At 35.3% G+C, this 23,877-nt stretch overlaps 1 protein-coding gene across 1 annotated transcript in view; it reads right to left on the bottom strand.

Annotated features, from left to right (window-relative positions):
- The window catches only part of PLCZ1 (phospholipase C zeta 1), a 43,749-nt gene that overhangs the window by 5,828 nt on the left and 14,044 nt on the right, over positions 1-23,877 (bottom strand). Inside the window, exons 4-10 of the mRNA XM_074319371.1 lie at positions 23,316-23,460; positions 19,283-19,432; positions 16,752-16,836; positions 16,589-16,658; positions 15,153-15,304; positions 4,523-4,639; positions 3,320-3,492 (exon numbers count right to left, since the gene is read on the bottom strand). Of these exons, the coding sequence (XP_074175472.1) occupies positions 3,320-3,492; positions 4,523-4,639; positions 15,153-15,304; positions 16,589-16,658; positions 16,752-16,836; positions 19,283-19,432; positions 23,316-23,460 (892 nt within the window). The remainder of the gene's footprint in view (positions 1-3,319; positions 3,493-4,522; positions 4,640-15,152; positions 15,305-16,588; positions 16,659-16,751; positions 16,837-19,282; positions 19,433-23,315; positions 23,461-23,877) is intronic.

Here is a 23,877-nt window from a genome sequence, read left to right as displayed (position 1 = left end):
CCTTCAAGGAACAACTGCAGAGGATGGATGTCAAACAGAAAACCCTCAGCTGTCAACAAGAGTAGCTCTATTTTCATCTGTTGGCCTTATGCATGAGATTTGGAGCTTAAAAAATGGTTTCATAATTTTCATAAGCTTGAAAATAACTGACATAATTCAAAACTCTTAGTTTGCAGATGACAACGAGTAAACCAAAAATGTTGAATGACGTCATCAAGGGCATAAGAAAGCTACAAAACTAAGTCTTTTGAATTCTAAGTCATGCCCTCCATAATTTGTGCAAATCATAATGTAATCACAAAGCTCCCTAGTATGATCAAAGCAAGAAGGAAAGACCCACATGGCTATGTAGCAACTTTCTGGGAAAATCATTAATCCGGTCTATTTCACACCATGCCACTTACACCCTTACATGAGACTCCCCCACAATATAAACAGATGGCATTTGTAAACATGTGTGCATACTAGCTATCTTCCATTTTCACTTTCTCAATGAGCTTGTATGTTCTCTTTAACATTTTCAACTTGAAAAAGAAACCATTCATTCAATTAACCAATACCTATTGAGCATACACTTCGTGTCAGGCCCTGTGGATAAGGACCAAACAAAACACAGTCCTTATCCTTAAAAGATCCTTAGACAAATGGGGGAGAATGACAAGAATTACAAGTAAATAAACAATTACAATGCAATGTGGTAAGTGCCATAGTCATGCATAGGGTGTTGTGGAAAAAAGAAGAAAATTATAAAATGAAGCACAACTAAGCATAGGAATAAGCTTCCAACAAGAAGTGACACTTAAGTCTTGAAAAATGAGTCAGAACACAATAGCCAGTGAAAGATGGAAGAATAGTCCAAAGAAAACAGCATATGCAATACATGGAGTTGTCATCATAGACAGAAAAGGCTTTCCTATGGTTACAGACTTAGGTGAAAGGCTGGAAGTGGTGAGAGATGGACCTAGAGAAATAAACCAAGGCCCGGCTAAGTATTAAGTAGGTATAAGTTTAGAACTATAGCAAAATCTCTCTGGTAAACATGTGAAAGATGAATCAGGTGGACTGCGACAGGTTACCTGAAAACCCCTTAGGAAGCTAAAGGAATAGATGTGATGACAGGTAACAAACTCCTAAAAAAGGATAGCAGCAAATGACATCAAACCTAGGGAACAGATAAGGATGACATTTAGGAGTAGTATGATCCACAGAATTTTGAGATTGACTGGACATGGGAAGTGAAGGAGATGGGGAAGTGAAGAATGGCTCCCAATTTTCTATCCTGAGTTGGTCAATGAATTTGACTCAATTCATTGAGATTTAAATAAAATAGAAGTATATTTGACTAGGAAGGGATGTTCAGGCTTTAATATTTTCAGTTTGGTGAAACGGTGATTAGTTTGGTGGAACAGCTAAGTAGGCATTAAAAATATGTTTTTATACTCCCACAATGAGGCCAGATTAAAGATTTGAGCTTTGTTGGTGGTTGAAACCATGCACATGTATAAAAGGACACAAGGAGATAATTTAGTTTTAGATGGGGATAAAGAAAAAGTCTTAGGCAACATATTAATACATATTTTAGCAAAGGTAGAGAAAGAGGAGCCAACAAATGAAAGTGAGAAAGAATTGCTTAGGAGGTAGGGGGGAAAAGGAGAAAGAAAAGCCCCAGAAGCATAGCAAGATTTGTGTGGAGTAGGAAGGAATCTTAAAAGGTGGTTGATTCATTGCTTCTTCTCACTAGAACAACTACTAGTATTTAATTGATTTGGGGCTGTATCCAGTTTTGTAGACAATTTCTACCTATTATCTACACGCTCCTCTTTTAGAGTCACAAAATCCCTAACAACCAGTTAAAACATCAGTTACATACTTCACTGGCACTATTTCCTATAGTGGCCAGAATCATTTTTGTCCCATTCATTCTTTCCTGTACTCTCTTCCAGCATTAATCTTTGGAAAACAGCTCTTAAACTTCTTCCCATTCTCAACTGGGACAAAACAAAATGGCTAAGGCCTGAAGTGGATAAAAGTGGTACCCCCAAATCCACTGTGACTTTTAAGACAGTAGAGGAAGGAGCTAAGATGGGAAGAGTTGTGGGAGAAGTGCAGTCTGAAGGTTCTAGAATTTCCTGCCCTCTGACAGCCAGGTGACAGGAGCAGGAGGGCTCTCATTGGCCAGCACAGCCAGCAGAACTACACTCAGTCAAATAACATGAGATACAATAAAACTGACCAGGAACAGCAATATAAGTACCAACAATTCCAGAATAAAATCTGAAATGGTTCATGTGATTCTAGGAGCAGCCAGTTAAACAGAGAGAGGTCGAAAGAGACCAAACACACCCAATTTATTTGCAAACAACAGGTGCAGATACAATCTAAAGTAGAATTGCTTATAATTAAGTGGAGAGAAAAAGCTAGGGATTTTCAAAAGATAGGGTGACATTTAAACAAAGGAAACAAAAATGGCACTTACGTTATAGAAGAAAGTATTAGAAATGTATTTATGGGAAACAATACATTTTAGACAACTACTTTTGCTATTAAATTATACAAGGTATGGATATAATAAAACAAAAGATGAGAGATGGAATAATAAGATAGTAGTTGGGGGAAGGATGCTGGGTAGAAATAAAAAGGAAGTTATATGAGGTAAATAAAAATTGGGGGAGGAACTAATAAGGCAGGTGAAAAATTCATATCTACATTAGAATCAGTAAAGAGTAAAATCAAATGCAGAGGAAAACTGAATGCAGAGGAAACAAGAAAGTGATAGAATTGACACAAACTAGTAAACATGAAGGGAAGACACTCAAGGAAACCATATGAATACTTTTGGTTTCTAAGTAATCAAGGAATATTCAGAGACATAAGGCGGGGGGGGGGAGTCCTGAACTACAAAAGTCTAATTATGGAGATTAATGAAAATCAAATAGCTCCTAGAATTTCCTGGTAAAATTCCTTAAAGTTATGGAAGAAAAAAGCAGTATACCCACAAAGTAATTGGTGGGCTGAACTCAGACTCCTCTACCTCCTAATATTAAATGCCTAAAGACAACGGGATAATATAAATAAACTTTGGAGAGGAGAAGGTTTTAGCCTCAATATTTCTATTCACAGGCTGGTAACCATTCATTCAAAGTCAACAGAAAGAGATTTTTGGAATATGGAAGGATGCTAAAACATCACTCACCTATAATACCCACAAAGACCAGCATAAACTTAAAAGGCATTAAAGGAAATCAACGGAACTCAAACTGTGAATGTATACTATCTAGCTTTTATAATAACCAAATAAGAAAAAAAAAGTTATTCTTACCCTTATTATAAGTGTAACTGGATTATTGTTTTCTAGTACTTCATTTAGATTACACTTTGTTTCAATATCTCTTAGAAATTGTGGTTTCAAAATATATCCAGCACTACCATTATCCAAAAATTTCCCATTTTGAAGATCCATAGGCAGACCAGGGGTCTGGAAATTTAAGGCCACTGTGAGAAAAAAGTATTTTGATATTGTCAGGAAACAGAGAATATGGCTACAGAAACAATTAGTAGATTCACTGAAATCTAATCATGGATTAGAATTCTTCAAACATTTTAAGGGCAAACTTCATTAGCCAATAATTCATGACGGAGAAGCATTTCCTCCTGCCATGTCTATGTTAACATATGAAGGTGAGTTTCAAAATTTAATCTATAAATTATTTTCTAGCTTTGAGTCAAAGAATGAAAATGGTATACAGTAGAGATTATACAATAGTAATGTACATATCAGATAACATCCAGGAAATATGAGAATAAAGAAAATCAGTACATTAAATGCTGGAAGAGAAGACCAACTATATCATAAACTTTCAGGTACAAAATCAACTGAGGAGAAAATGAGAAAGAGGCAGAGCAATAATGTTGTTAAAATATAGAAATACCTGTATATAAGCTGGTGAATAACCACTGTATGCATCGCCCAACACCCCCACCACCACCATCTTAACCCTGCTCTTCCCCTCCCTGCAAACCTACAGGCCTTGCCACAACCCAGTAGCAGAAGGATTAACACCTGGCACTTTCTGACTGGTTAATGCCAGTGCTTTGTACCAGGGAGCTATGTAATCTCATTCATTTTTCAACTGTAAATGCAGAAATTGGTGTAAAGTACCAAAGGTAAAGAGCTCACTTAATTTGAAGAGGCCCTTAGCAAATCTTTTAGGCAATGGACTTATCTTCACTCTCCTCTTACATCTGTTTTGGTTTCCTTTTTTTCCTTTCCTACACTTCCCATGCTAACTGTTCATGAATTTAACTTCCATTCCCCCAACTCTCATCTAGATTTACCCTCCACAGCACCGTTAGGAATAATTTCAACTCTTGAAAATAATGATTATTATTGGCTGACCGCAAAACACTCAGGGCCAAAAAAAAAGACATCTTCATAAGAAGCTCTTTTCAAGAATCTTCCATTAATTTAAAAAATTCATTTTATCTTATTTCTGCAAAAATCTAAATATCCTATATAACATACCCATTTGACAACCTACATTCCAAAATTCTTGAGGATTAAAATTAGAAGAGTCTGTTCTTGTTGCTTTGGGATATATTCTGGTAATGAACTTCATGGTATGAAGAACAAATTCATGGGCTGAAAAAAAAAAATTATGAAAACATTATGAAAGATTTCAAATAAATTAAATAAATGACTTTGTTTACACACAACACACAAACACACATACACACACACACACACACACACACACACACACACACGAGGTCTGACAATTAAGTTCGAGAACTTGTTGCAACGATGTTGCTTTTTTTTTTCATATTAGAGGGATTATTTAGTATGAATTTGTACCAACTAGACAAACAGTTAACCAAGTTTACTATTTGGAAGTGCTGAAAAGGCTGTGTGCAAAAATTAGATGACTTGAACTTTTTGCCAATAATTCATAGCTCTTGCATCACAACAATGCACCACCTCACAAGGCACTGTCTGTGAGGGAGTTTTTAGCCAGTAAACAAATAACTGTATTGGAACACCCTCCCTACTCACCTGATCTGGCCCCCAATGGCTTCTTTCTTTACCCGAAAATAAAGGAAATATTGAAAGGAAGACATTTTGATGACATTCAGGACATCAAGTGTAATATGACAACAGCTCTGATGGCCATTCCAGAGAAAGAGTTCCAAAACTGCTTTGAAGGGTGGATTAGGCGCTGGCATCAGTGCATAGCTTCCCAAGGGGAGTACTTCGAAGGTGACCGTAGTGATATTCACGAATGAGGTATGTAGCATTTTTTCTAAGATGAGTTCCAGAACTTAATTGTCCGACTTCGTATATTATATAATTCTACAATAAATAGCTTCAGCAATTTTTATATGTATTGTCTTGGAAAAAATATTTGCAATTCATGGAAAACTTGAGAAGTTAATAATAATTTATTATACAATTTTACAGTAATCATTCACTTGAGAAGAAAATGATTAGATAACATATTTCTTTTTTTTACATTGAAATTAATTTCACTTTGACATAAGGATATATAAAACTCCAAAATAAGATGCACCCCTTTTTTAAAACAAAGGTAATATCTTTCCACACTTTGCCTTTTCTTTGGTTTTCACATTAGGACAGAATCACATGTAAGTCATATAAAGCCATACTATGCCATACAAATTAATCTGGTTGAATATTTAATATATTCTCAAGGTTGAAAGGGACCTTAAAATTATGCAGTTAAGCTCCCAACACTAACCACGACAACATCTTACCCCCAAATTCATTCAATCTCTGCTTGTATTCTCCATTGAAAGACAACTTGCTACCTCCCAATACTTCTGATTATTTCAAAAGTTTGTCTTACTGAAATAAGGTCTATACTTGTAGCATACAGACACCCACACATACACACAAACACACACACACACACGTCTATTTGAGTATCTATATACAGAGGGTGCCAAAAAAAATGTGTACACATTTTAAGAAAGGAATAAACAGTATTAAAATTGTAATACTCAATATACACCAATGACAAAAGATGAATACAAGTCATGTGTATACATTTTTTGACACCCCAGTATATTCTTTGTTTCTACTTATATATTTTTCATAAGTTTCTATTGTCAAATATTCTATTTAAATCACTTGAGATGCAAAACTAATGTACACCCTTTACCACTGAATACTCCTTCAAATTTTTTAACACAAATTTTATGTTTCTCCAAGGTTTTTACTCTGTCACTAGGCGGATCCTGTTCTCACAACAATTCCTGCTAAAATGGCGACCAGTCATGGGAGAAATGATTAATGCCTATGGCCCACTACATTTGCTAGTCAAACTAGAACAAAATCATTGCCACTCTCATCCTGAACACTATTCTTTAGGAAGCATTATCAAATGAAAAAAATAGTTACTGAAATTAAAATTAATTACAGTTAACTTCATCAGCACTCATTTTTAGAAGTTATGCACTCCTTGAAAGTATATTTTAAAGTTACTCATGTATAAATAAACAATGTGTGTCCTAGTATCACAATCCTTTACCCAATTCTAAACTAGATGGTTTTATCTTTTGGTAAAAAATGTGCTCTTCTGGGTCTTAATTTTTCTCATCTTTAAAATGATAAACATGAATAGTCACTAAGGATCCTTAACATAATATGATTTTGTTACTTCTGAGATTAACCTATAGGAATCAAACATTCTATGTTATTACAAATGAAATTCATGTTCATTTTAGATAAATGAGAAAATCAAATTTAAAAAATATAAGAAATAGGGGGAGGAGGAAAAATGGCGGCGTGAGGTGAGCCTCTGTAAAGCTCCCCTGGAATTTACAAAGAATCGAACAACAAACACTCCACAAAGGACTCCCTGCACAGCAGATAGGCAAGACGAAGAGGCCCACTACCGACTGAAATCACCTACAGGTGGGAGAATCGCGGGAGCGGAGAGGAGGGAAGGGAGAAGTGCGGAGACGGAGCCGCGGGAGCAGAACGCAGACCTAGCTCAGTGCTCCGAGCTCGCTGCATCCCGGGAACTACCGCAGCTGCGGGAGAGAGAAGAACTCAGACTGCTAGGGCTCCACTTATGGGCCACAGGGCTGAGGGGGCAGCATATAACACGGCTGAACCCAACGCTCATGGGAGAGACCTCGGAGAAAAGACTGAGGGAAGAGAGCTGAAAACGGTGGTTTCAGCCCTCACAGCCGAGCAGAGAAGGGAAGCCTTAGTCACTGAGACTAGCCGCCCCCTCCCTACCCTCCCAGAGCTCGACCGCCCCCACCTGCCCGGTGCTAGAAGTGGAACAGTAGCAGTCTCAGATCAAAAGAACAGAATATTTGCTGTTCTGAGAACTGTGGACCGCAGACACAAATTCGCAGCCCAACTAGTTCCGGCAAAGGGGAGGGAGCTGTGGAAACAGGACCGGCTGTGGTGGTGGTCGCCGCCATTGCTCTGGACCACCTCTCACAACTCACCCCACCCCTGGCCCCACCTATCTAGTCAGATGCCTGCAGGAGTAAACAGAACTACTGAAACATACGGGCTCTGAATCTGGTGCAGGAAGAGCTTTGGAACTTCAAAAGCTCTCAGCATACCCAGCGGGACACTGTGCCCTGTGACCTAGACGAACTATTAACACAGGAGAAGCCCGTCTCCCAGGGAATCCCCCCATTGTGTGAGAAGCTGGAATAGTGCAGAGAAAACATAGCACTACCGTGTGGGAGAAGAAAAATAAGCTGCAGTTGGAGAAAAAATAAAACATTCTACCAACAAGTACTGGAAAACAAAAGAAAGACCGCTTCATATCAACCTGTTGCAGAAGCCACTCCTGTAGATGTCTAGGAAGAGAAATAGTAAACCAGTAATCGCCATGAATAACCAAGGCAACAAGATAGCTCAGAAAGAAAGTGAAAAATCTCAGGAAAGGGCACTTAAAGATACAGAAATATGTGACTTAAATGACAGAGAATTCAAGATTGCAGTTCTGAAAAAACTCAACGAGATGCAAAAAAACACAGATAGGCAGTTAAATGAACTCAGAAACACAATCAAAGAACAGCATGAGCATTTTACAAAAGAGATTGAAATTTTAAAAAAGAACCAAATAGAATTTCTGGAGATTAAGAACTCAATAGAAGAAATTAAGAATGAAATAACCAGCTTAGGTAGTAGAGTTGACCAGATGGAGGAAAGAATCAGTGACATCGAAGATAGAAACCTGGAAATTACACAGGTGGAAGAAGAAAGAGACTTGAGACTTAAAAGAAATGAAAGAACTCTACAAGAACTTTCTGACTCCATCAGAAAGAGCAATATAAGAATAATGGGCATACCAGAAGGAGAAGAAAGAGAGAAGGGAACAGAGAATATATTCAAACAAATTGTCGATGAGAACTTCCCAAATTTGTGGACAGAACTGGACCCTCGAATCCAAGAAGCAAATAGAACACCTAGTTACCTCAATCCCAACAGGCCTTCTCCAAGGCACATTGTATTGAAGCTGTCTAAAATCAACGACAAAGAAAGAATCCTCAAGGCAGCCAGGGAAAAGAAGACGGTAACTTACAAAGGAAAGCCCATTAGATTATCATCAGATTTTTCAGCAGAAACTCTACAAGCCAGGAGTGAGTGGAACCAAATATTCAAACTATTGAAAGAGAGAAATCATGAGCCAAGAATAATATATCCAGCAAAGATATCCTTTAGATATGAAGGAGGAATAAAGACCTTTCCAGACATACAGAAGCTGAGGGAATTTTCTAATACACGACCTGCACTACAAGAAATACTAAAGGAGGCTACAAGACCACCATCAACAGGGACAATTTGTGGCAGCCAAAACATAAAAAGGAGGAGAGTAAAGGCCTGAACCGAAATATGGGAATGGAGAAAGTAAGTGTGCTGAAGAAAATGGAATACTCTAAATATCAAACTTTCTTTTACATAAACTTAAGGGTAACCACTGAAAAAAAATTCCAGAACTGAAATATATACTGAAATAAAAGAAGAAACAGAGGGAAACATCATAGAATACCACCACACAGAAATAATAGACAACAACAAAAAGGCAAAGAAACAATGGAGACACAGCCTTACCAGAAAACTAAAGATAGAATGACAGGAAATCCTCACATATCAATAATCACCCTAAATGTAAATGGACTGAACTCACCAATAAAAAGGCACAGAGTAGCAGATTGGATCAAAAACCTAAACCCAACCATATGCTGTCTCCAAGAGACACATCTCAGCTACAAGGACAAGCATAGACTCAAAGTGAAAGGGTGGAAATTGACACTCCAAGCAAATGGTACCCAGAAAAAATCAGGTGTAGCCATAATGATATCAGATGAAACAGACTTCAGGGTGAAAAAGATAACAAGAGACAAAGATGGACATTTCATAATGGTGAAGGGACTGTACAACAAGAAGACATAACAGTCATCAATATTTATGCCCCCAATCAGGGAGCACCGAAAAACACCAAGCAACTACTAACAGAACTAAAGGGAGAAATTGACCAAAACACAATTATACTAGGGGACTTAAATACATCATTGACAGCTATGGATAGATCATCCAAACAGAAAATAAATAACGAAATAGTAGCCCTAAATGACACATTAGATGAAATGGACATAATTGACATTTATAGAGCACTTCATCCCAAAACATCAGACTATACATTCTTTTCTAGTGTACACGGAACATTCTCAAGGATAGACCATACATTGGGACATAAAATCAGCCTCAGGAAATTTAAGAAGATTGAAATCATACCAAGCATATTCTCTGATCACAAGGCTTTGAAATTGGATATCAACTGCAAAAAGAAAGCAGGAAAAAACACAAATACATGGAGATTAAACAACATACTTTTAATGAACGACTGGATCAAAGAAGAAGTTAGAGGAGAGATCAAAAGATACATAGAAACAAATGACAATGAAAATACATCCTACCAAAATTTTTGGGATACAGCGAAAGCAGTTTTAAGAGGGAAATTTATCTCATTACAGGCCTATCTCAAGAAACAAGAAAACTCCCAAATAAATAGCCTTATGTTACACCTTAAAGAACTAGAAAAAGAAGAACAAGTGAAACCCAAGGTCAACAGAAAAAAGGAAATAACAAAAATTAGAGCAGAACTAAATGAAATAGAGAACAAAAAGACAATAGAAAAAATTAATGTGACAAAGAGCTGGTTCTTTGAAAAGATTAACAAAATTGACAAACCCTTGGCTAGACTCTCTAAGATAAAAAGAGAGAAGACACTAATTAACATAATCAGAAACGAAAAAGGGGAAGTTATTACGGACACCACAGAAACACAAAGGATCATCCAAGAATACTATGAAGGACTATATGCCACCAAATTCAATAACCTAGAAGAAATGGACAAGTTCTTAGAAACACATGGCCTTACTAGGCTGAACCAAGACGAACTGGAAAATCTAAACAGACCGATCACCAGTAACAAAATTGAATCAGTCATCCCAAACCTTCCCAAAAGCAAAAGTCCAGGGCCAGATGGCTTCACTAGTGAATTCTACCAAACCTTCAAAGAGGATCTAATACCAATCCTGCTCAAACTCTTCCAAAGAATTGAAGAAGAGACAGTACTCTCTGACTCATTTTATGAGGCCAACATTACCCTGATACCAAAACCTGGTAAGGACAGCACAAAAAAAGAGAACTACAGACCAATATCTCTGATGAATACAGATGCAAAAATCCTAAATAAAATTCTAGCAAATCGAATACAACAATGCATTAAAAAGATTATTCATCACGACCAAGTGCGGTTCATCCCCGGGGCAAAAAGATGGTTCAGCATCCGCAAATCCTTCAATGTGATATATCACATAAAAAAAATAAAGGACAAAAATCATATGATTATATCAATTGATGCAGAAAAAGCATTTGACAAGATACAACATCCATTTATGATTAAAACACTTAATAAAATGGGTATAGAAGGAAAATACCTTAACATAATAAAGGCCATATATGACAAGCCCTCTGCTAATCTCATAATTAATGGTGAAAAACTGAAGCCCTTTGCTCTACATTCAGGAACACGACAGGGCTGTCCCCTATCACCTCTGCTTTTCAACATAGTGTTGGAAGTCCTTGCCAGAGCAATCAGGCAAGAGAAAGAAATAAAAGGCATCCAAATTGGGAATGAAGAAGTTAAATTATCACTCTTTGCAGATGACATGATGCTATATATAGAAAACCCTAAAGACTCCACCAAAAAGCTATTAGAAACAATCAACGAATACAGTCAAGTTGCTGGCTACAAAATCAATGTACAAAAGTCCATTGCTTTCCTATATATTAACAATGAAATCTCAGAAAAAGAAATACAAAAAACAATTCCTTTTGCAATTGCAGCAAAAAGAATAAAATACCTAGGAATAAACTTAACCAAGGATGTGAAAGACCTATATGCTGAAAACTATAAGACATTTTTGAAAGAAATTGAAGAAGACACAAAGAAATGGAAAGACATTCCGTGCTCATGGATTGGAAGAATCAACATAGTTAAAATGGCCATATTACCCAAAGCAATATACAGATTCAATGCAATCCCCATCAAAATCCCAATGGCATTTTTTAAAGAAATAGAACAAAAAATCATCAGATTTGTTTGGAACCACAAAGGACCCCGAATAGCCAAAGCAATCTTAAGAAAAAGCCCAATAATGGAGGTATCACACTTCCTGACTTTGGCTTGTACTACAGGGCTACAATAATCAAAACAGCATGGTATTGGCAGAAAAACAGACACATAGACCAATGGAATAGAATTGAGAACCCAGAAATAAAACCACATAAATATGAACAGATAATTTTTGACAAAGAAGCTAATGGAGGAAACATACAATGGAGCAAAGACAGCCTCTTCAATAAATGGTGCTGGGAGAATTGGATAGCCACGTGCAAAAGAATGAAACTGGACTGCTATTTGTCACCATGTACCAAAGTTAATTCAAAATGGATCAAAGACTTAAGCATAAGACCTGACACAATAAACTGCATAGAAGAAAACATAGGTACTAAACTTATGGACCTTGGGTTCAAAGAGCATTTTATGAACTTGACTCCAAAGGCAATGGAAGTAAAAGCTAAAATAAATGAATGGGACTATATGAAACTTAAAAGCTTCTGCACAGCAAAAGAAACCATTGACAAAATAAAGAGGCCACCAACTGAATGGGAGAAGATTTTTGCAAACAGTGCCTCCGATAAGGGCTAATATCCAGAATATACAAGGAACTCATGCAACTCAACAACAAAAATCAAACAACCCAATTGAAAAATGGGCAGAGGACTTGAAGAGACATTTCTCCAAAGAGGACATACAAATGGCAAATAGACATATGAAAAAATGCTCAACATCACTAATCATCAGAGAAATGCAAATCAAAACCACAATGAGATATCACCTCACCCCAGTCAGAATGGCTATCATCAACAAGACAAATAGTAACAAATGTTGGAGAGGCTGTGGAGAAAAGGAACCCTCATACACTGTTGGTGGGAATGCAGACTGGTGCAGCCGTTATGGAAGGCAGTGTGGAGGTTCCTCAAAAAATTACGAATAGAATTGCCATATGACCCAGCAATCCCTCTCCTGGGTATCTACCCAAAAAATCTGAAAACATTTAGAGATAAAGACACGTGTGCTCCAATGTTCATTGCAGCTTTGTTTACGGTGGGCAAGACATGGAAACAACCAAAATGTCCTTCAATAGATGAATGGATAAAGAAGTTGTGGTATATATACACAATGGAATACTATTCGGCGGTAAGATGATATAGGAACATTTGTGACAACATGGATGGATCTTGAGAGTGTAATGCTGAGCGAAATAAGTCAGACAGAAAAAGCAGAGAACAATGTGATTTCACTGATACGTGGTATATAAACCAAAACCAACAAAAGAACAAGACAAACAAATGAGAAACAGAAACTCATAGACACAGACAATAGTTTAGTTGTTACCAGAGGGTAAGAGGGGAAGGGAGTGGGAGATGAGGGTAAGGGGGATCAAAGATATGGTGATGGAAGGAGAACTGACTCTGGGTGGTGAACACACAATGGGATTTATAGATGATGTAATACAGAATTGTACACCTGAAATCTATGTAATTTTACTAACAATTGTCACCCCAATAAATTTGAAAAATGAATTTAAAACAAAATATATATATATATATATATATATATATATATATATATATATATATATATGAAATAAAACCACATATAATCTCTTTACTCAAAAAATAATCACTGATAACCTCTTGGTATATATATTTCCATTGTTCTGTTATATGTATTAACTTATTTTTAACTGAATCATATTGCTTTTATAAACTTTCCCATTTTTACTTGCTAAAATAACATGAAAACCATTCCATTTCAATAATAGTCACTTACCACATTTTTAATGACTGAAAAAAATATTATATTATGAAATGTTCTGTTTCTAATTTTTCATTATTATAAATTTAATGATGTTTATGTTTTTAATAATGATGAATATCTTTGCAGTACACCTTGGCCCACATCATTATTTATTTACCATTGATTTTGGGTCCAAGAAAATCACTCTATACGCTTTCTAAAGAGATGGGGATGATACACTTTATAACTACTCAGAATTACCCAGTCCCTTTTCAGATTTTGAGCAACTGTCTAATATAATAAGTCTGAGAGAATTATTACTAATTTGCTGTGCCCCAAAATCCCATCCCTCTGAACAACAACAAAAACCATCCAATAGTTTGAAAGGACACAGATTAATAAAGTAGGTCATTCAAATTCAAACCCTGTTGATAAGACTTCACAGTAAGAAATTTATGTTATATCATGACCCAACATACACTATACACACAATTATAAATTATAAATGAGAAAATACTTATTCTTAGTACATATAACACACTCTTTTCCATTCTTCTATTCCATTCCATTCTATTCCATTCCATTTCACTCTTATTTTAACTGTGGTCCAGACCTACTGAATTCATTTTTGGTCATAACCTGCAGTTTTAAAAAGGCCTTAAAATATCCAGGGTCTATCTATGAGGCAGTTTAAGGAGATTAGCTAACATATACCGCAAAACCCTTGGGTACCCGTGACCAGCCTAATGAGGTTAACCACCAGATATATCAGAATCCACATTTCCAAACAGCCAACAGTTTTTCTCAAGTCAGTTGCTGATGCTGATTTTCTTGCCATGGTGTTTCTATACAAGAGGGTAGACTGCAGTTTCTCAGAAGAATCTGGAGAGTCACTTGACTGTTGGGTTATTTACCCATCCCTTTTTTAAGTGAAGGATATTCTCCGCCATGTAACTCTGACAAAAGGTATGAAATTTCATGATTTTCTCTTTCCCTGGCTTTCTTGCATCTTGGGCTTTACCAAACCGAGTAACTCACCTCAGATTTAGAATCAGAAGGCAGGTAAAAGAAGATGCAGAGACACATGTACTTCGACAGGTGTGCAGTGGCAGTACACACTGTACAGCTATCTGGCAGTCTGGCCTGCGTGCCATTTCTTCCCTTTCCTTCACCTTAGACATACAGCCTCAAGGTCTATTTAACTCTACCTCTTAGATGTGTGCTGAGTCCACAACATTCACCCTGTCCACTCTCACTGCCATAAGCTTTCATCCTCTCTTCCCTACATGTAGTCTCACCCATATAGTGCTATCAGAGGCATCTTTCAGAAACACACAGGGGATCAGGTAACTCCTGAGATTTCACTCTTCTCCTGCTGACCTTTGATTTCAGGACAAAGTTCAAGTTACTTGCAATTTGACCCTTCCTTCCTCTGCAGCATGATCACTCTCTGCTCCACCATATAAACTACTCCCCACAGCCCCACCTACCAATGTATCCACACTACACATTCTCAGTCAAAATTTCATGATTTAAATAAGTTGATTATTGGTTAAGTTCTGTGAAAGAAGACTTAATGTGACCTGAGGCATTTAACACTTTTTAAAAATTATATTAAGTATATTGAAATTTTATGAGAATGTGTTTTTTACATTTTTGACCAATCTTGACACCTTAGCAGTGACTATAACTTGTTTAAACACTTCATCTGTTTGAATCATAAGAATTTACCTGCCAACTTTGAAAGTTTTCGAGCTTGTAACTCCCCAATAGAATTACTTTCATTAAATTGTTGATAGAGTCTTGAATAGTGAAAGCTTCTGAACTTTTCAGCTTTGGTATAAATGACGAGATCAGATAAGGCCAGAGCCAATTTTACCTTCGTGGTATAAAAATAAAATGCAATGATTTCACATTTTTGCACTAATCATTTGAAAAATTTTCTTTTCCAACAAAGAAAATATGGTTTCACATCAATAATTTTAGTCTTTTCATACAATTATCTCCTCAACAACTATCTAGATTGGGTCCATGTGCTTTTCTTTTATGATGATAGTATTTAATCATCATAAAAGTACTTAATATGAAACAGCCCAAATCTAAAAATCCCAATTGATGTAACAAATATTGAGGATGACAATTATTATTTCCTTTTTCCCAAAGACCTCAGTTTGTTCTTATTATTTTTACAAATTTAGGAATTTTAATCATGAGTAAGTCATATTTCCAGTAGGATCTAACATTCTGGAGTAACTTCTATTGTATAGTGTACATTGGCTCTTTTACAGCCCAGCATCCATATCCTTTACACTTCTGTTATTTCCTTCCCAAGTTTTGTTTTGGGAAAACATTTCTTGCTCATGCTCAATCTATGTGCTTAAGTATCGATAATGTGGATCAGACCTGGCTAATCAAAGCTTTTCATTCCCCTAGCAACAGTAATTGGTTCAGTAATGTGTATATAACGGGGTCACAGCCAACGTACGAGAAGAATTTGCTGGATCAGTTGAAAGATAGATAGGTCTTCCATTGGACTTGAGCCTGAAAGCAGACAAAGCTAAAGCTTTGCAAAGTCTTGTACCAATACTGAGAAAGTGAGGCTAAAACTGGAGGAAGAAATAAAATTCTGTGGACTTTGTTTGAGACACTATACCAAGTCATTCCTGAAATTAGAATCTCTTTCCCTAAACTTTTCATTTATGTGCACCAATTAAGTGGGCCAAAAAATTAATTAATTTTACTTAAACCACATGAATTTGTTTTGTGTCACTTACAATCTGATATACCTCTTACGTCACGCTAATTTGTATACTTATAACACTATGTATCATAAACAGTGATTTTCTTGTCTCTGACAGTATGACTTCCTTGAAATCAGAGACATAATGTTGTTTATCTCTCTATCTTTTGTACACTGCACAATGCATGGTAAATAAAAACACGTAACGTTTGTCAACTATAGAGAAAAATTTAAAAACAACTAACACAGGAAAAGGGATAATTTTTAAAAATTATTTTCCACTGCTAATTCCCCCCCCCCCAAATTTAAATGATAAAGTTTCTATAGGGAGGAAAAAGATTTTTCCCTCCAATTTTTTTTTAATTCTCCACCAATAAGAAAATAAGACAACTTTTCAATCATGTGTAAGATGTTCCCAAAGCATCTTCTCACCTTCTTTTTCCTGAAAAGTCGTAATGCAATTCTACTTCTTGACTCTGTTTCCTTCCCTGAATTGTCTTTTAAAATAAGCAAAGTTTCTGGTTCTTTAACTTTCTCCTCTTCCTCATCTTGATCTGTCTCTTCATATTCTTCATATTCCTGTACCTGACCACGTTTATCAGTATTTTTCCTTTCACGGGTCTCTGCTAAGGTTCCTATTTTCTTGTTTCTAACTAGTATTTTGAATTTTAATGCCTACAGAAACAATTTGAAAGAGAGACACAGTTACACATTTACAGGTAAGTTTGCATTTGTAATACTCATTGAAAAATCTTTCATCATATTCTCACATACCTCACAGCAGTAAGATATGTAAGCGTTTCATCTTTTTCCATACCTCTATAAATGCCCTAACAGCCACCAGTGATATTATGGTATTGACCAAAATTCATCAAAAAATAAGACCGTTATGATTGGGACTTACTGTAGCTCCATTTCTTTTACTACATTCCACAAATACTACTATTCGAAATATTTGGAAAATATATATGTATATATTTGCATATATATATATATATATATACACACACACACACACACACACATATATATGTGATCATATACATGTTAAAATATTTGCAATATTGCAGGAGTTAGAATGCTACAACTTCTGGTAGTAAATGCTTCAGGTGATCACTCTTTTATCCAACAATAAAAAAGTATTAAAAGAGATCAGGTATGTAAATATACCTATTGTAGTGTCTGGTATCTAGCATAAACTAAATTTAAATTAAAGATTTGTAAACGTTCTTCACATTTCAACTATATTGCACACTGGCATCATCAACTTAATATTTCCCATCCATCAAAACTAGGAGCATGGCATCAGAGCCACTCAATCTAAATCCAAAGCCTTCTGGTTCCCATCTTTTACTTTTTAAAATATTCATTAAATAACAAATATACTTATTAAGTGTCTGCTATGTCATACATAAAGCTACTGAAATCTGGACTATGAAGTAAAGTTTTTTTCCTTCAAGAAGCTTTGAGTATCCCTTCCCTTCATCATCCTTAGGTACCCACTCAAATGACTCCATCCTTTTGGGCCTTCTCTCTTTTACCATGGCCCTTATATTACTCTCCAATACAGATTTTATCAAAGTGCCCTCTGCAACTACACGTATCAAAAGCATCACCTGAGGTACGTGTTAAAGGAACAGATTCTTGGGATCTACTTCAAAATGAGAGAATCAGAATCATGAGTCGTGGGACTGGAATCATGCCTCTTTAACAAATCTCCAAGCAATTCTTTTTTACACTGAAGACTGAGTACAGTATGAGAAAATGAATTTATCTCTAACTCCTCATTTACTCATTGGAAAGCATTTCCTTACGTTAGTATGGACACAAAATCTTTAACGAAAACTACATATCTAAATGTTAAAAAATAAATTTATAAATAATAAGAGGAGGGGTTCTATTCATACAAAGTTAAATATTATTGACTTACTGAATTAGACCAAGATTCTTAGATTAAATCTTTGATGATGTTTCCAGCACTTGACACAAGTTACTTAATATTTATTTTCTGCCATAATTAAACACATTTAGTCTGGTGAGCATTCTTATGAGGTGAAAGTTTTTCCATATATTAAATTTATTTTTACCATCTCAGTTCCATCATGAGCTCTATATTTCTTGTTACTACTGTTAAAACACTTTCATCTTTAAGTTTTTCACTCATTTTAATAAGTAAAACATACAAGAAAATATTCAAATATTATAAAAATACTGCTCTACCCCAAAATGATGACATGTCAAAAATAAACTACTGGTTGTTAGACAATACTATCATGCAAAAAAGAAAAAATTCATTCATCACCTGATAAAATTTGAGGCCAGCAGAGGAAACTAAGAAGGAATGGCCAGAGAGGAATGAGGAATGCCTAAAGAATGTGGTGTCACAGAAAAAAAGTTTCAAGGAGAAGAAAGAGGCGTCCACAGTATTGAATGTTGTCGAGGAAACAAGTCAGATAAAGACTGAGATAGGTCCATTAGAATTTACCAGAAGAAAAGTTTTTGAGGACCACGAAACATTTACTGTAATGCAGGTGAAACAAGAAGCCTGATTAGATAGATTGTGAGATGAGGAAATGGAATTTTGTGTTGAGACAGGAAACAATAAAAAGATAGCTGGAGAGCGAACTGAAATCCTGAGGGTAGGGTGCTTTTTCACACCAATTACTTTAGTATGCACTACCGAAGATGGAAACGGGCCCATTGAGTCAAGAAAATTGAAAGGAGCAGATTAGAAAAATAGAAAAGAGCAATACCCCAGATGTTTTGCTAGACTCTATTTACAGCTTAGACTTTTGCTTCTTTCTTAGCTTTTTGCCTATAAAACATTTGGTCACACCAAATTCCTGTGACCTAGTATTAATTAACTTGAAATTTTGGACTCATGGGTATGACACACAATAAAAATGTGGGCTCTTACATATATTTCTACATATTCCCTTTATCAAAATATATTCACCTAAATGCTCACAGAAATATTTCCGAAGCAACACATTGCAAAGATACAGCTCTATAAATAATCAAATCTGAGCATTTTCATTGATCTCTAACCCAGTTTCATAAGCCAATATAATAGTGACTTTTTGTTTTGTTTTCAACCTTAGCATCTCAGACAAAATATTACCTCTGGTGAAGGCAGTTTGTCTGGAAAATCATCAAGCATATCAGAAAGCAAGGCATCTCCCAAAATAAACTGCAAATCGTCTGCCATCACTTCTTGTTGGGGAGGGGAGCAATGATTCTCTAAGGAAAGCACCACTGGGTAGTCAGATGTCTGAAAAATGAACCATTAGTATTGTTATTTATCAGAACTCCTCGATAACTTCCATGCAATTAATAAAAGCAATTAATCTATTTTAAAACTTACTTCTAATGTTCAATACCTTTGCAAAAATAATTAAATATTCTTTAAACTAAAAGTACTTCCAAGTTTGACAAAAATGGAGAACATTAAATCTATATAAAAAGGAAAATGACTATTACCTGCACTAGAATTACAGGAAATAACTGAAGCATCCAATAGTGAGTACTTGTTTAAATAAACTATGGCACATCCGTTTAAAGAAATTATACAGATCTGTTAAGAATGAGGTACAGCTATATGTACTGCTACAGAAATTTGTGTAAAATATAGTCTTTTAAAGAAAAGCAAGTTGCCAAAAAGTAAGAAAGATCCTACATTTTTATTTTTCAAAGTACATATGTGTGTGTGTGTTTATTTAGATATTTTAAAATGTAAAGAAAAAACTTTAACACTGATAAGTTAGGGAAAGTGTTAATTTTCTACTTTTTCAGTTTTAAATTCTAAAATCAAAACTCATTGCTTTATGATTAAAAACAAAGATAAAAATATTTCCAGTTTTTAATGATAAAGAGGGCATATTAAATAAAGGTGACTCTACAAAGATATTTTCTGCCCTTTCTCACCACTGTAAATTTGAAATATGCCACACAATAGAGAACACTCATTTTTGAATCTTATTCAAAATAATTATAATTTTCCTTATTTTGTTTCCATATATGATTATCAGGGCACAAATTTACCAACTTATAAACAAGCCAAGGTATGCAGGGTCTGCTGCAGTATGCCAGACCTTTGAATAGGAGGTATAATAATATATCTTTTTAATGTATGAAGATCTTAGTTTTTGTGGCTGCTGTTAACAAATTACCACAAACTTGGTTGCTTAAAATAACAGAAATTTCTCTCACAATTCTGGATGCCAGAATTTTAAAATCAGTTTCACTGGCTAAAAAATTACTTCAAAGTGTCCACAGACTCTAGGGAAGATCAGTTCCTTGCCTCTCCCAGCTTCTGGTGGTTGCCATCATTTCTTGGCTTATAGCCATATCAATCCAGTCTCTGCATTTCATCTTCACATTACCTCCTCCATGTGTGCTAAATCTCCTCTACCTCCCTCTTATGAAGATACATATGATGGCATTTGGGGCCCACCCAGATAATCTAGGATAACCTCTCCTCTCAAATTCCTCACTTCATCACATCGGCAAAGACCCTTTTTCCAAATAGAGTGACATTTACAGGTTCCAGGAATTAGAACCTAGTATCTTCGGGGGCCTTATTCAGCTTACTACAATACCCTTTTCAGATATACCCACATACATATATACTGACTCAGTCTAACATCAAGAGAACATGTAAAATTCCTTCCCAAAAATAAAAAATGATTTTTGAGACTAGGCAAAGTGATGGTTTAGTTGATGGATTCCTCGATTAGGCCCTGACTTCACTCACTGGGTAGAGTTCATTTTTTTTGGCTTCTGAAAGTCCTCTTGTCTTTTATCCTCCTTGGCCACATCTAAAGTAGGTGTTGAGACGTTTGGTTTCCTTAAAGCCAAGCAATTTTTGCAGGTCACGTTCTGACCAACGGTTATTTTAAGGCTTTCCTAGAGTAGGGACTTGTGTTTTGTTGTGTTTTATTTTGTTTTTGACAGTATAATTCCCTTAAAAACTAGATTTCTTATCTGTTTGCTTCTAGTAAGTTACATGTGCCAATAACTATAACCAAGGTTCTTTCTTATACATAGTTACCAAGTTCATTTTATTTATTGCTCAGCTTTCCCCAAATTAATGTTGACTATCTTGAGTAGGAAGTTCAAACTTCCTACCAAGCTGAGTTACTGCCAAAATGAGTTACCCTGTTCAACTGAGAAGGCTCATTGAGCCTTTGTTGCTTAAAGCCTTTTTTCTATCTCTTTCTCCTTGGAATCTTAGACGCTATCGGAGTTTCCATCTTTTCAAGGCCTTTAATTTTAAGACTGTCTCTATTTCCTTTTATTCCCTCGGTTACCCACCCTGAATGAAGCGAGAGTGTTTGATATGCAAACATTTGGGAAGAGTATTTCAGATTAAGTATTTATATTGCAAGTGCAAAGACTTTGAGATGTCTCTGAAAAAAGAGTGAGGAGGCCAGAATGGACAAGTGAACGAGGGGGAAAGGAGCAGAAGAGTTCAGAGAAGTAATAGAAAACCAGTGATGTAATGCCTGGGGAGTCGCAGGATGGATTTTAGCTTTTATTTTGGGTGGCACTGTAAGTTTTGAGAAGGAGAATGACATGATTTGACTTAACAAACAGTCACTCTGGCTGATACATTAAGATGAAACTGCAAGGGAGGAGGAAGAGAAGCAGGAACTCTGAATAAGGGCCATTACAATAATCCGTGTGAGAGGTGCTAGTGGTTGACCAGAACAGTGAGAATGAGCATGAGAAAGGATTAAAGTCGGTATATACCTAGTCTGAAAGTAGAGCAAAGAAGATTTGCTGAAGAAGCTATGGAGAGGCTGGAAAGAAGGAGGGGAGTGTTAAAGTTGACAACGATGACTTAGGCTTGAACACATAGAAGTTACCATTCAGGGAGACTGGGAAGACCACGGTAAGAGCCTGTCTGGCAGAAAGAGGAATATCTGCAGCTCAATTCTAAACACGTTATGCCAAATATGCCTATTGAATACACAGATAGTGTCAAATGGGTAGTTATCTATATTGGTACAGAGTTCAAGGGGGAAGTTTGGGTAAAGACATAAATTTAGAAATCATTAGAAATTAGATATTTAACAGAATCAATGCCATACATCAGTGTTTTATATTAAGATATAAATTTTTCATGTTTTATATTTATATTTTGTGAATATTTAGTATTTTATACTCTTCCTAATAAATAGTAGAGCAATTGATTTAAATTTGTGATTTTACATTACATTTATATTTACAGATGATGTATTGACCTATTTAGGAGATTTTTAAGTTTATCAAATTTGTAAGTTTAATTTATTAGATATACATTAAGTATTCAGTAATATTTTGTTAAATCTCTTCAATTGTACTACAATTGTATTACAATTGAAGTACTTAAGAAAGAAATCAAATATACAAAGTTTACAAAACAATTTAAAATATCTGAAAGTGTTTAATTAGCCAAGTTTGTAAATGGGACCAAGTATTATTCAAAATTGAGTAACTGTTCAAAACTGCTCAATTTATAGACTAAGATTTGCAATTTGAATTTAGAAGCTCTAGAAAAAACTAGATCTTGGAATCTGTAGCTTTATTAAATTGAATAACTTTAAAATACAAAATAAATTTCTAAACATTCTTTGCTATATAGCTGCCACCATAGACATAAAAATGTCAACAACTGAAATAATATATTTTGACATATTTTATTTTTGTGTCTTGAAGCTAAAATAGCTGAATATTGGTAAAATATTTACTGTTACATAGAACAGTACTTCTCAAACATTTCCGGCCACAATTCACAGTAAGAAACACATTTTACATTGTGACACATACACATGTTTTATATATATAAATACATATATATATGATATAGATATAGATATAGATATTGATATAGATATAGATATAGATGATATAGATATAGATATAGACAGATGATAGATAGATAATAGATTTAAACAAAAAGTTCCACGAAACATGCACCTTACCATCTGAGATTAACTTTGATAAATCTACAATTAACTATATACTACATGAGTTTCATTGCTTATTAATGGATCATAACACACAGTTTGAAATATCACTGATCTAAACTAAGGCCAAGCAGTATACAATTTTGAAACCAATGAATTATATTATGTTTAAATAACTATAAATTAAAAAAGACATGCACGTACTATGAATGCATACTTGTGTATCGCTTGGATAACAGTTTTAAATAGAAGCTTGCTGGTGAATGTATAACCATGGTATACAATAGGTTGGTTTTGTGATCCATCCCAGCAATCAATTTCCAGACAACGGCATCCTTTTATAAGGGCACTAGCAAAATTTAAATAAAATAAATTGTCATTCCTGGATCATTCAACATGTATACCATAATGTCAAAATATTCCAAAGACTACTTGTAATTTTGTAATAAATGCATAACTGAATCCTTAAATAAGACAAGTTGTTGTGTTACACTGAATACTTTTCTTCCTATTTTCTGTGAGCACAGACTGACACGGAACTAACACTTGGCAACCACAGTTCCAGCACCCCCAGGATGATGCAATGTGCAGAGCTATGGACTCTGAATCCTGCAGCTGCTACCTACTACTTAGGCTTTAATTTCCATTAGGGCAGGAACTGAAATGTCAGTATCATAAAAAGAAGTTTGATATACAGTTCACTATCAATAAATATTTATTGTGTTTACATTAGAGAAAAATGGGAGCTATACTGATTTACAAAGAA

This window comes from Rhinolophus sinicus, linkage group LG02 (genome assembly GCF_036562045.2).
Source record: "Rhinolophus sinicus isolate RSC01 linkage group LG02, ASM3656204v1, whole genome shotgun sequence".
Lineage (NCBI taxonomy): Eukaryota > Metazoa > Chordata > Mammalia > Chiroptera > Rhinolophidae > Rhinolophus > Rhinolophus sinicus.
This window is presented reverse-complemented; position numbering and strand designations above follow the sequence as displayed.